Source organism: Petaurus breviceps, unplaced genomic scaffold (assembly GCF_028583685.1).
Source record: "Petaurus breviceps papuanus isolate PSGF00001 unplaced genomic scaffold, PetGlider_PUasm1.0 177, whole genome shotgun sequence".
Lineage (NCBI taxonomy): Eukaryota > Metazoa > Chordata > Mammalia > Diprotodontia > Petauridae > Petaurus > Petaurus breviceps.
In genome coordinates this window covers 4,302,458-4,314,377 of record NW_027185776.1, presented here as the reverse complement: position 1 = coordinate 4,314,377, position 11,920 = coordinate 4,302,458, and the positions used below count along the sequence as shown (strand labels likewise).

The 11,920-nt window shown below is 39.3% G+C and overlaps 1 protein-coding gene across 1 annotated transcript in view; it reads left to right on the top strand.

Annotated features, from left to right (window-relative positions):
• Positions 1–11,297, top strand: part of UNC79 (unc-79 homolog, NALCN channel complex subunit) — a 345,437-nt gene extending 334,140 nt beyond the window's left edge. Inside the window, exons 50-52 of the mRNA XM_069086022.1 lie at positions 3,582–3,659; positions 7,860–7,901; positions 10,720–11,297. Of these exons, the coding sequence (XP_068942123.1) occupies positions 3,582–3,659; positions 7,860–7,901; positions 10,720–10,920 (321 nt within the window). The 3' untranslated portion in view covers positions 10,921–11,297. The remainder of the gene's footprint in view (positions 1–3,581; positions 3,660–7,859; positions 7,902–10,719) is intronic.
• Positions 11,298–11,920: the final 623 nt, after the last annotated feature.

The window sequence follows — 11,920 nt, the reverse complement described above, 5'->3', positions numbered from 1 at the left end:
GGTAGCTATGCAAAACATTTCCGTAGTAGATACATTGTGAAAGACTGACTATATTTCCCTCCCTCCTATTCTACCCTCCACTTGTTCTATTCTCTACTTTGATCCTTTTCAAAAGTGGATGCTTCCAACTTCCCTCCACCCCAACCTGCCCTCCCTTCCATCATCCCCCCTCTCATCCCTTTCTCCCTACATTCCTGTAGGGTGAGATACCCTATTTAGTGTGTATACCATTCCCTCCCTAAGCCAAATTCAGTGAGAATAAGGTTGATCCATTCCCTTTTGCCTTTCTGTTCTTCCTCTCCATTGTAACAGTTTTCCCTTACCTCTTCTATATGAGATAGTTTAACCCATTCTGTCTCTCCCCATTTCCTCTCATTGTTTTCCTCTCTCACCTCTTAATTTCCCCTTTTAAGTATCATCCTTTCCCATTAAATTGGTCCTGTGCCCTCTATCTATGTGTATATATATATATATATGCACACATACACATACGTATTCATACACATTCACATATGTATTCATATACCCTCCTATATATAGACTTATATATGTATGTGTGTGTGTGTGTGTGTGTGTGTGTGTATATTTCTATTCCCTTCAATTATTCTCATACTGAGAAAAGTGTCATAAATTACAATTATTGTTTTTCCATGTAGGACTGTAAATAGTTCAACTTTGGTAAGTTCCTTATGATTTCTTTTCCCTGTTTACCTTCTCATGTTTGTCTTGCTTCTTGTATATGAATGTCAAATTTTCTATTCAACTCTGATTTTTTCATCAAAAATGCTTGAAAGTCTTCTATTCCACTGAATGACCATATTTTCCCCTGAAACATGATACTCAGTTTTGCTGGGTAGGTGATTCTTGGTTTTAATCCCAACTCCTTTGTCCTCTGGAATATCATATTCCAAGCCCTTTGATCCCTCAGTGTAGAAGCTGCCAGATCCTGTGTTATCCTGATTGTATTTCCACAATATTCAAATTGTTTCTTACTGGTTGCTTGTAATGTTTTCTCCTTGATTTGGGAATTCTGGAATCTGGCTATAATATTCCTAGGAGTTTTATTTTTGGGATCTTCTTCAGGAGGTGATTGGTGGATTCTTTCAACCTCTATTTTGCCCTCTGGTTCTAAAATATCAGGGCATTTTCCTTGAGAATTTCTTGAAGGATGATTTCTAGGTTCTTTTTTTGATCATGGCTTTCATATAGTCCAATAATTTTTAAATTATCTCTCCTGGATCTATTTTCCAGGTCAGTGGTTTTCCCAATGAGATATTTCACATTGCCTTCTATTCTTTCATTTGTTTGGATCTGTTTAACAGCATCTTGATTTCTCATAAAGTCACTAGCTTCCATTTGTTCTAATCTAATTCTGACGGAATGATTCTCTTCAGTGAGCTTTTGAGATTCTTTTTTCATCTGGCAAATTCGGCTTTTTAAGGCATTCTTCTCCTCAAATTTCTTTTTGAGCCTCTTTTGCCATTTGAGTTAGTCTATTTTTAAGGTGTTATTTTGTTCAGTCAGATTGTTGACTCTCATTTCATAATTTTCTTGCATCCTTCTCATTTCTTTTCCCAATTTTTTCTCCACTTCTCTTATTTGGTTTTCAAAATCCTTCTTAAGGTCCTCTATGGATTGTAACCAGCTCGTATTTTCCTTTGAAACTTTTGGTGCAGGAGTTCCGACTTCACTGTCTTCCTCCTGCTCCGTGCTTTCCTCCTTTTTGTCCCTAAAATAGGAGTGTAAAGTTGTATTGCTCTGCTTGGTTTGCTTCCTTTACTGTCACTCAATTACCTGACTTTTGGGCTTTTTGCCACAGGAGGACTCTGCCACCAGACAGGGGAGCTTTGTCCCAAATGCTGGGGTTTTCTCAGCTACTGAAGGTATTAGCTGGGTGCCCTCTCTGAAGCCTCCACACACTCTGGCAAGCTGGTCACACACCCCAGGACCTCCACCCTAGACCATAATCCAGATCTAAGCAGGTTAAAGCAAGAGCGATTACCCCTCAGATTTGTTTCTTGGTCCCCCTACAATCTTCAGGCTATGAGCTGAAGCTGCCACTTGGTGGGCTGCATAGCTGTGGTGCCTCAGTGGCTTCTTGCCCTGGGGGCAAAGACTGACTGCACTCCCAACTACTGGATCCCAAAGTCCACACTGCACTGACCTCTTTGTCCTTAGCTTCTATGGATTGATAATTCTGGAACCCATCACAGCTGCTGGTGATCTGAAGTCCCTCCAGCTGGCAGCTGGTCAGGCTGGGGTTGGCTCCTAGAGCACTGCACTGGCTGCTTGCTGCTGGCCTGCTGGGCTGTCCTCAGCAGGAGGTTAGCTTCTCTGTGTCATTTTGTGGGTTCTGTAGCTCCAAAGTTTGTTCAGAGTCACCTTTTACGTGAATTGCAGGAGCCATGAGGAGGTCCTGTTTCTACTCTGCTGTCTTGACTCCTGTTAATGTCATTTCAAACAAACTTCTACAGAAATCTTTGTACTTACATAAACATTCATTACTGAGATCTAAATCTCTGAGAATACAATATAAATGCAGGACAGAGATTTTTGTTTTGTGTCACTCTGATTTTACAATGCATCTTTTCTCTTAAAGAGATACTATATGGCATATGTTCCCTTAAAAATTAAAGTGAATTAAAATTATTTTACTTCTAGGACTTTGGGGTAAAATTTTTTTTGACAGTATTTGAGACAAGCATATACAACGGTGTCACAAACCCATTTCTGGGAAGCACTAATTTAGGGAAACTATTCTTGCTGCTTTATGTATAGTCAGATATGACATTTGCCATAGTATCCTTCATTCTGATGAGAGTGAAGATTTTAAAGCAAGGAAAGTCCCCTGAAAATCTCTCAACTTCTTCCTAAGTGATGGATAAGAGTTGTTCAAGATGGAAAAAGGGAAATGTTTATGAAGAGGCATATGGCTTCAAATGAAAAAGTTGAGGACTTCCAGAAAAAAATGGATAGTCACGGGGCAGCTAGGTGGTACAGTTAATAGAGCACCGGCCCTGGAGTCAGGAGGTCCTGAGTTCAAATCTGGCCTCAGCCCCTTAACACAAAAACTAGCTGTATGAACTTGGGTAAGTCACTTAACCCAAATTGCCTTCCAAAAAAAACAGCAAAAAAAGGATAGTCACCTAGTAGTTGGTGGTACAGCATAGTTATATAGCTGTACACACACACACACATAAATATACACAGATATATAAATACACACACAAATATATATATATCTATATCTATCTATCATCTATCTATCTATCTATCTATCTATCTATCTATCTATCTATCTATCTATCTATCTATCTATCTATCTATATGTATGTATATCTGTATATAACACAGCTGTGTTAGAAGAGGAAAATTTAGGAAACAAGAAACGGTCCTAGCTTCTTCATTAACTTTCTGTTCTGGAGTTTTAGAGGCAAATAAAAGTACCTCCTAGTGGTTCACCCTCATCATTAGGCAAACAGCATGAACAGATGTCAGGTGGCTCTTGGCAGGCACACAGTGGTTTTTAAGGTTCTTATAACACTGGAAGAAGCATTTGTTTCTCCTTTTTGTTGTTTCAGATGGTAGAAATGGTGTGTCTCCATGTGATCAGTTTGATGGAAGCACTGCAAGAATGCAATTCAACCATTTTTGTCAAGGTATGAAAGCCATCATGGTTCTTAGGAAGAACATTCCTCAGCTTTTAGGACTTCAGCTCATCATAGCTGTACCTTTTGAGTGAGACACTTAAAACAGCTTCAGTATCCACAGCTGGAGGACACATATTTAAACATTAAACATGTGAGAAAATTACCTTTACTGGATGTTTCAAACAAATGTAACTGTAAGGTTGCTCATTAAAGATATACTTGTGAAAGGAAATTATCCTGACAGTGGTGCCATAATGGAATAAATTGGGTAGTACATTTTTACCATTCACAAATCAATAGTTATTTGACTCACTGTCACCATCTGGGTGATCCTTTAAGATCAATGTAATTTAATTTTAAACTTTGCTCAAGAAAGTGCCTTAGAAATTGTATAAACTTGTTTAAAATTTATTGTTTACACAAGAACATTCTTCATATAATTAGTGGCATGGAAAAGTTAAGGAATTGAAGAGAACTTACTAATAACTGAACTTGAGAAAGGCTATATGCATCAATTTCTATCCTTGATAGCTTCCATTTTTCATAGGATACTATTTTCCATTCTTTTGATTCTGTTCTTTAGGAAAACTACAAGAGCCAAGTTTCCTAGTGCTATGCTAAGGACCTAGATGGGACTGAGATAGGGACTGGACCCATGATTTAATTGATAAGGGAAAATCCCCAGGGGAGGAAACTCCCTCTACCAACATAGGTCAGCACCTTCCTGCAATTTACAATTAGACAATTACTTAGAGTACTGATTATGACTCGCACAGGATCACAATGCCAGCATTTGTCACTCAGTTTTCTTGGTTTTCTATCCATTGTTTCATATTGCCTACCTACACCTTGAAAAAGTCCATGGTTGTGGGAGTCCATTAACATCAGAATATTATATAGTATTGGTCCCAATAGTCATTAAGGATATAACCAAGATACTGTATAATTGTCTTTCATAACACAATTTTACCTTACTAGTGGAAGAGACCATCCAGTGAAATGTGTTCCTTTAGACAAAAACATGTCTTCAAGTGACATAAAGAGTTGGAGGAGAACAATGCAATGTCATCATCAAACGATCAGATCATAGATTTAAAGTTAGAAAAGGGGCCTCCTGGGTCAGATAGTCTAGGATGCTCACTTACTACACATGAGAAAACTGAGACTCAGAGAAGTTAGGTGACTTCTCCAAGGTCACACAGGTGTGGAAAAGCCAGGAATAGAACTAAGTTCCTTTGATTCTAAGAACATTGCTTTTATTTTGGCTAAAATAACCTCCTTTTTTCAAGTTTTCTAGGAAAGAAAAACACATCACTCAATTTGCTCTTTTATATCATTACTGAAACCAAAGTAAATTATGTCTAATTCTTACTGACAGCTTTGTATGAGACACTAGAAAAAGGGACCAAAATGAAAGTTATTCAGTAATCCAAATTAGTATTACCTAAATAGGATGATTGCTGGATTATATGAGGCTGTCAATAATAATGAAGTTTAACCTGAAGCCTTCAGTCATGTAATTGGTAAATTATAAACCTGAATGTCATTTGAAAGGACATTTGAAAATCATGTAGTCACAGGTAGTATACTGGTTGGGAAGAACAAGAACTATTTTACCCACTAAAATCTGTCCCTAGAACAGCACTAGCCTATCATATAAAATTAAGTGACTTACTCAGAAAAGCAACACTTACTGATGGGACCTGAGAGATGCCACACCTTATGGTGTTTCTGGACGATATCATTCTTCCTGTGTTCTGAGCAAAGACCTTTGCCAGAGAGGCTTTCTTCACTGCTGTTTGCTAGCTCTTTTAAGAGGCTGGCTGACATCTTGGCTCAGATGTCAGCCACTTTTCTGTTTCCCGAAGAGTGCAAAGACTTTCCAATGAGGAAAGGAAACAACTGGGAAAATACTCTCAGATATGCACTAATAGGCCAAGCCTGGAGTCAGACATCCCAGGCAATCTCCTAAGTGTGGGACTTTTCAATTTTTTGTGTGTCATGGATCCCACTAGCATTTGGTGAAGCCTATGGACTCCTCAGAATAATGTCTTTAAATTGAAAGCTAAATTTGAGATCTAGAGATCAGTAAAAATAATTTTTTTTTCCATACAAGTACATGGATGACCTGAAATTTATCTCTGGTCCCTTAGACAGTGTATGGACCCCAGGTGAAGAACCCTAATGTGAACTGTTTCAGGTTGTGTTCCTTACTTATTCCCATAACTCATAGATAAAAAAGACCCATGTGAGTTTCTCAAAGACCCACACCTTTCTGCTATATCCTCAAATAAAGATTGATTTATTGTGGATTAGATTCTATAGAATCAGAACCCACAGGGAGCCATACAAATTTACACAAAGGCCAAAGAAGGACCTGGACCTTGATACAGCTATGGAAGTGGATATTATGAATCCTCGACCTGATTCCAACTTGCTGTTTCTGAACAGTATTCTGATGACGAATTAATATCTTCTCCTAGTCTAACAATCACTGAATATATGGTTACCTGCAATGACAACTCATAAACTCTAATTATAGACATTTAACTCTAGTCTGCAGACTGCTGCTCAGAATTTCCTTTTCTCCTGAGTATTTGTTTCCTGTGTTGACACCTTCTGGACTAGTTGTGTGTGTGTGTGTGTGTGTGTGTGTGTGTAGCAGGGGTGGACAGTCTAGACAGCACATGAACCTATTTACCTGAATTATTGACACCATATTAAGACAGTAAATTCCTGGAACTGCAGTAGGAAGTTGGAACCAATAGTTTATCTTTTGCTTCTCTTTGGTCTTTGGTAAAATGACAGAGTCTTAGAGCTTAAAGGACTTTAGAGGCCATCTAGACACCCTGGGGGTAGCTTATTGTGTGATTCAAAATGTTTAGCCAAGGATTAGGATCAGATAATTTGTGGCACAGACTTCTAAGGCACTGTCCCTTAATGTCCTACTAAGATTGTAAGCCTAATAATAGGAGTAAGCCACAGGGATCATTTTCAGATGAGGGAACTTCACCTACTGAGATTTCTTTTCTAAAGACTCTAATTATGCTATATCCAAGGTATTGACCAAGATCACCATTTTTATTTAGACATTAATAAATTGGGCATGTTATTAACAAGGTGTTAAAACACATATACTTGCCAATTAACTTTAGGAATAAAAGAATACAGAGAAATAAAAACAATCACTTTCTTAGATTCAATAAACGCAATTTTGAGATGTTAACAGTCTCCAAAGAGGACAGTAACTTGGAGTGAGGTAAACAAACTATTGGTCTGAGAATTAAAGAGTCAATATTTATACTTCTCTCTTCAAGGTTTTCTAGACTTTAGTTAGGATTTCTCTTTAGAATCTTCTGAAACTGTGCCTAAGACTCAAGAAAATCACAATTACAATTATTGTCTTCTTATAATTCATATGGACTGTCCCACATTCCACTACTTTGTTGAATGGAACTTCCCTACCGCCCTGAGGAAAGAATAGAAGCTGCTGCTGCTACATCAGGAATGGGAAACACTGTTCCTACTCTGTAAAGTATATCCTGCCCCAAAGGAGCAATCTGTGAAAGAAATCATATAGAGGAATAGAGAAGTGAATCATCTTAAGCTTTAGTCTGCAGAGCCCATGGATTTTAACCCTCATTTTAGGTTGGCCTCTCGATTGTACCAGTTATTTATGTTTATATACAGATTGTACAAAGTCCTTACCTCTCTTCTTTGGTTCTCTTTTGCCTTCCATGTCATATATTGGGAGGAGATAGAAGTCTGTCTTTTTCTGACAGTGTGTAATTCTAGCTGCTGTCCATGAACCTTTTCTTAACAACCAAGAGCTAATACAATCATGACCATACCTGGAGAATCATTTCTGAAAATTCTAGGGAGGAAGATTCTATTTAAGGAAGTGAAGGTATTTTTAAAATATACACTAACTTTCCACTCATTGAGTGGCTTTCAAGAGATAATCAGTCATTTGCTCTAAAGTGTATATTCCAAGCGATCACGGGGTGCTTATTAACCTCCAAATGCCACCAGCTCAGCAGGGCCTGGACTCAAAAAGACATTTTTCTGATTATGGGCAGTGCCTCAGCATGTGCCCTCATCGTTGCAAAGTTAGAAGGATTAATGATGCCCTGCTTTCCCTCACTGTAATTGCATCTGATGTGGCCAAATAGTACAATAATAGCAAACATCTTTGTTTCTCCCTCACAGCTCATACCTATGTGGCTGCCAATGATTCAGTCAAATTTGAAGGTAAGTTATCCCATGGGCTATTTTAGGGCAAGTTTTTAGTTTGAACCTGGGTCCATCCTGAAAATATCATGAGGTGCATAGGCATTTTTAATACTAATCTCACTTCAAGGATTGTCATGCTTGCACATGGCAATTGAAAATTGCCTTATAGTTCCACTGTCATCACCACAGTCTTCCTTCCAATTACTGGACCATAGAGTTTAGAACTGGAAAGGACCTTATAAATCTTGACCAAATCTTTTTAATGTTTTAGAGCGGGAGATGAAGGCCCAGAGTTTTGTGGATTGTCCAGGCTTATGCCAGAGCTGGGATTCAAACTCAGGATACTGACTCCAAACCTTTGTCTATTTTTTTCAAAGCACTGTTTGTGTCTGTTATCATAATACATCAAGTACCTGTGACTTTGTCACTGTAGGCACATGCCTCACTCTAAATGCAGATCACATCACTATCTGAGGAGGGGGCAGAGAGGTTAAGCAAAACGTCCAGCTTCAGGTAGCTAAGTGTCAGAGATTTACTTGCACCAAGATCATCCTTCTTCCAGGTCTAGAATTCTATCCACTGGAGCATACTGCTTCTCCATTATAGTAATAATGCCTTTGATTTAGAAATTATTTATAAAAACGACCCTCACAACTATCCTGTGAGGTTGATCTTATTATCCCCATTTTATAGACTGGGAAACTGAGACCTGGAAAGGTTAAATGATTTGACCAAAGTCATAGAACCACTAAGTAGCAGCCAGGATTCAAACCCAAGTCTTGACTACAAGTTGAGTTCTCTTTCTAGTAGGCTACACTGCTTGTATTGTTATGTCATTTTATCCTTAGCACATTTCCATACAAAATATACAGGGATTTTATAGATCCCATTTTATAGATGTGGCAACCCAGCAAAGTTAAGTGACGTACTCAAAGTTACATATTAAAAGTGGCAGATCCAGAACTAGAATCTTTATCTTGACTTCTGGCCCTGTGTTCTATCTGCATGGACACATGGAATCATTATCAGCAAGCAGTACTGTGGAAAGAGGGCTATATTTGGCATCAGAAGATCTGGGTTTGAAACCCAACGCTGACAAATACTACCCCTGTGACTTTAGGGCAAGTCACTCAATTTTGCTGGACCTCAGATCCCTCATCTGTAAAAGGGGGTGGGGGAAAGAACTCATTTCTATAGCATTTATCAAATACCTTGGTGTACTTCAAAGAGAATTGTGTGGAGATCATTCCCTCTACAACTTGATTAAAAGTTAGGAAAGACAATTCTAACAGAGATACATAAGGTAAAAATTTGGACATCAGAGTATCAACAATAAGCACCCAAGTGAAAGTCAAGGGAATCATTTCCAAGAATCCTTCTCATTGATTATTCATTCTGAATGCAGGTTTGTGCTAAGGATCAAGATGAAGTAGCTTCATGTCCTCAACCAGTCCTACTTTGCTGATTAGATGTAGAAGTCTAGCCATTTTTAAAGAACATACTAGTGTGACTTGATCAAAATTCTGTACAATTAAATGTCCTAACCACCATCACTAATCTTGCATGATGGGAAGAAAATTTTGAAGGGCATTTATTAAATGATGTAATATCAGAGCTGTGAGGGTCATCAGAGATCATCAGGTACAATTCCTTTATTTTATATATAATGAATCTGGACCTGGAGAGAATTGACTTGACTAAAATCACACGGCTAGTGGCAAGAATTCAGACCTTAGATATTTTTTCAACCCCTTTCTCTACCAGCCTCCCTTCCATTTTATAGATAAGGAAACTGAGACCCTGAGAAATGAAGTAATTTTCTCAAAGATGCCAAGCTAGTGAGTGACAGTCACAGCACAGTCTGGTGCTCTTTCCATACTGCCATCCAGCCTCAAGGGAAGCTTTGTGTTATGGGGGTAAACATACTTTACTGCTGCTAAACATAGATGTTTGGTCTTGGCAGAGGTGTAGAGAAGTTAGTCACCAACTGCATCCACAAGTTCGGCAGCAGGGATTCAGTTTCCGTTTTGTCTTAGCTCTTGTCACCTGTCTGGCAGAGGTGGTATTAGTAGGTGGGTAGTGGGAGGAATTCAGGCAGCTTCCTTGCTTGTGCCCCTTCTTAGGGGCAGAACAAACAAGGGAGGAAATCAGCTAAATCAGCTAGGGCAAATTGCAAATTGTAGGCATGCAATAGTACCCTCCTTTCCATGGCAAGTCATGATGGAGAACAACAGAGGCAAGAGCTGTATGCTAGCACCCTCTGAATCTTGATTAGTGGTAGCAGCATTGCTACGGGCATGGACAGCATGCACTATTCTAGCATTGCATTAAAAAAATTGCTGTGAACTCGGGCAGCAGGTCTACCCATAGAGACCTACTTTTGAACTCAGTTGATTGGCATCATTAAGAAACAATGACTAAATTATATCTTCTAAATTTTCTTAGGGTTAAGGTATGTTTACTCTTGAGAATAGAAGACTTTGGTGTGTGTTTAGGGGTTAGCACAGCTGTCTTCAAGTGTTTGAAGGTCTGTCAGATAGAAGAGGGATTAACCTTATTTTGCTTGGCCCTAAAGGGCAGAACCAGCAGCAAGGGGTGGTAATTCTACAGACACATTTTAGCTTGGCAGAATCTCTTAACCGTTAGACCTATCTCAAAGTGTAAGGGGCTGCCTCCGGATGTGTATTCTCATCACTGAGGCTCTACAAGTGGATCCTAGATGACCACTTATCAGGGGTGCTGTGAAGGGGATTCGTGGTCAGGAGTGGGTCCCTGTCAACTCTGAGCCTCGGTGACAATGCTGTTCACTGATTCGGAAGCTCTTATGTTTTAACAGCATTTATCGGCTGGACTACAACTACGACTTCAAGCAATTCAGAACAATGTGAACCACCACAGCCTGAGGATGCTGCAGGGCTCTGGACAGACCAGCACAAGCTCATCCGCACTCCGGAAGTGGCTTCAGTGCACCCAGTTCAAAATGGCCCAGGTGGAGATCCAGTCCTCTGAAGCTGCCTCCCAGTTCTACCCTCTATGAGTAGGGTGTGTCGCTTCTAGCGTGAATGCTCTGGTTCAGCAATAACGGGGTTCCAGACAAATACTAGGATCCACGCAGGTTTGAGAAGGCATCGGGGACACTCTGCACCCCCTCCGTAGTTTAGGTACCGACGTGCGGAGCCTGCCGATGGCCGTGTCGAAGCCTTCCTGCTTCACCTGTTTCTGACGTCTCCTTGGGCTAGCCGATTAAGTGTTTCCTTACATTCTTTTTTAAGAACCAAATCATTTCTCTTTAACTGACTTCTATTTTTTTTAAGAAGAAAAAAAAATAGACTGGTGGGCACTCACAGAAAAGTTGTATAAGTCCCCCTGTTGCTATTTTTGATGACAGAGAATAAATAGGGTTTTTGAAGCCTTTTAGTGTTTTTTCTTAAAACCGACTCTTGGCAATGCAATAAAACTCCTCACCGTGCGCCGGTGACACCCTACGAATGCTTGGGGTCATGATTGTGGGAAAAAGCGGCAGCTTGCAAGGAGCATTACAAAGTGCACTTAGAAATTAAGGGGTTTAACTGTGCCAATTCTTCCTCCCTTTCTTTTTTCTTTCTTTCCCTTTTTATAATATCATTTTCCAAAACTGTCCAGTATGGTGGCTTTTTTTTAAAACAACTGCAACAAACAACAAAAAATAGGTTTTTTGACTCCTTAGTTTGAGGCTGTACTTTTCTTCTTGTAAGCTTTAGGATAACCCCTTTAGTTTTATGAATAAGAAATTTTATTCTTTTCGTAACACTTGTATACAATTCCATTGGGATAAAAAACAAATTGTAGATTGCATACCAACCTAATGGAATCCCAGCACTGGCACGTAACACTGCGTATGGAATCACATTCCTAAAGCCGAATTTTAATAGTGCAAGAGCACCGAGATGCGTTGGCACTCGTGATCAGCATTTGACTGTGCATTCACAAATGGTACTTCTCCTCTTTTACTCCTGTCATGCACTGACAAAAACAAGAATTAATACACGTTTAAGCTG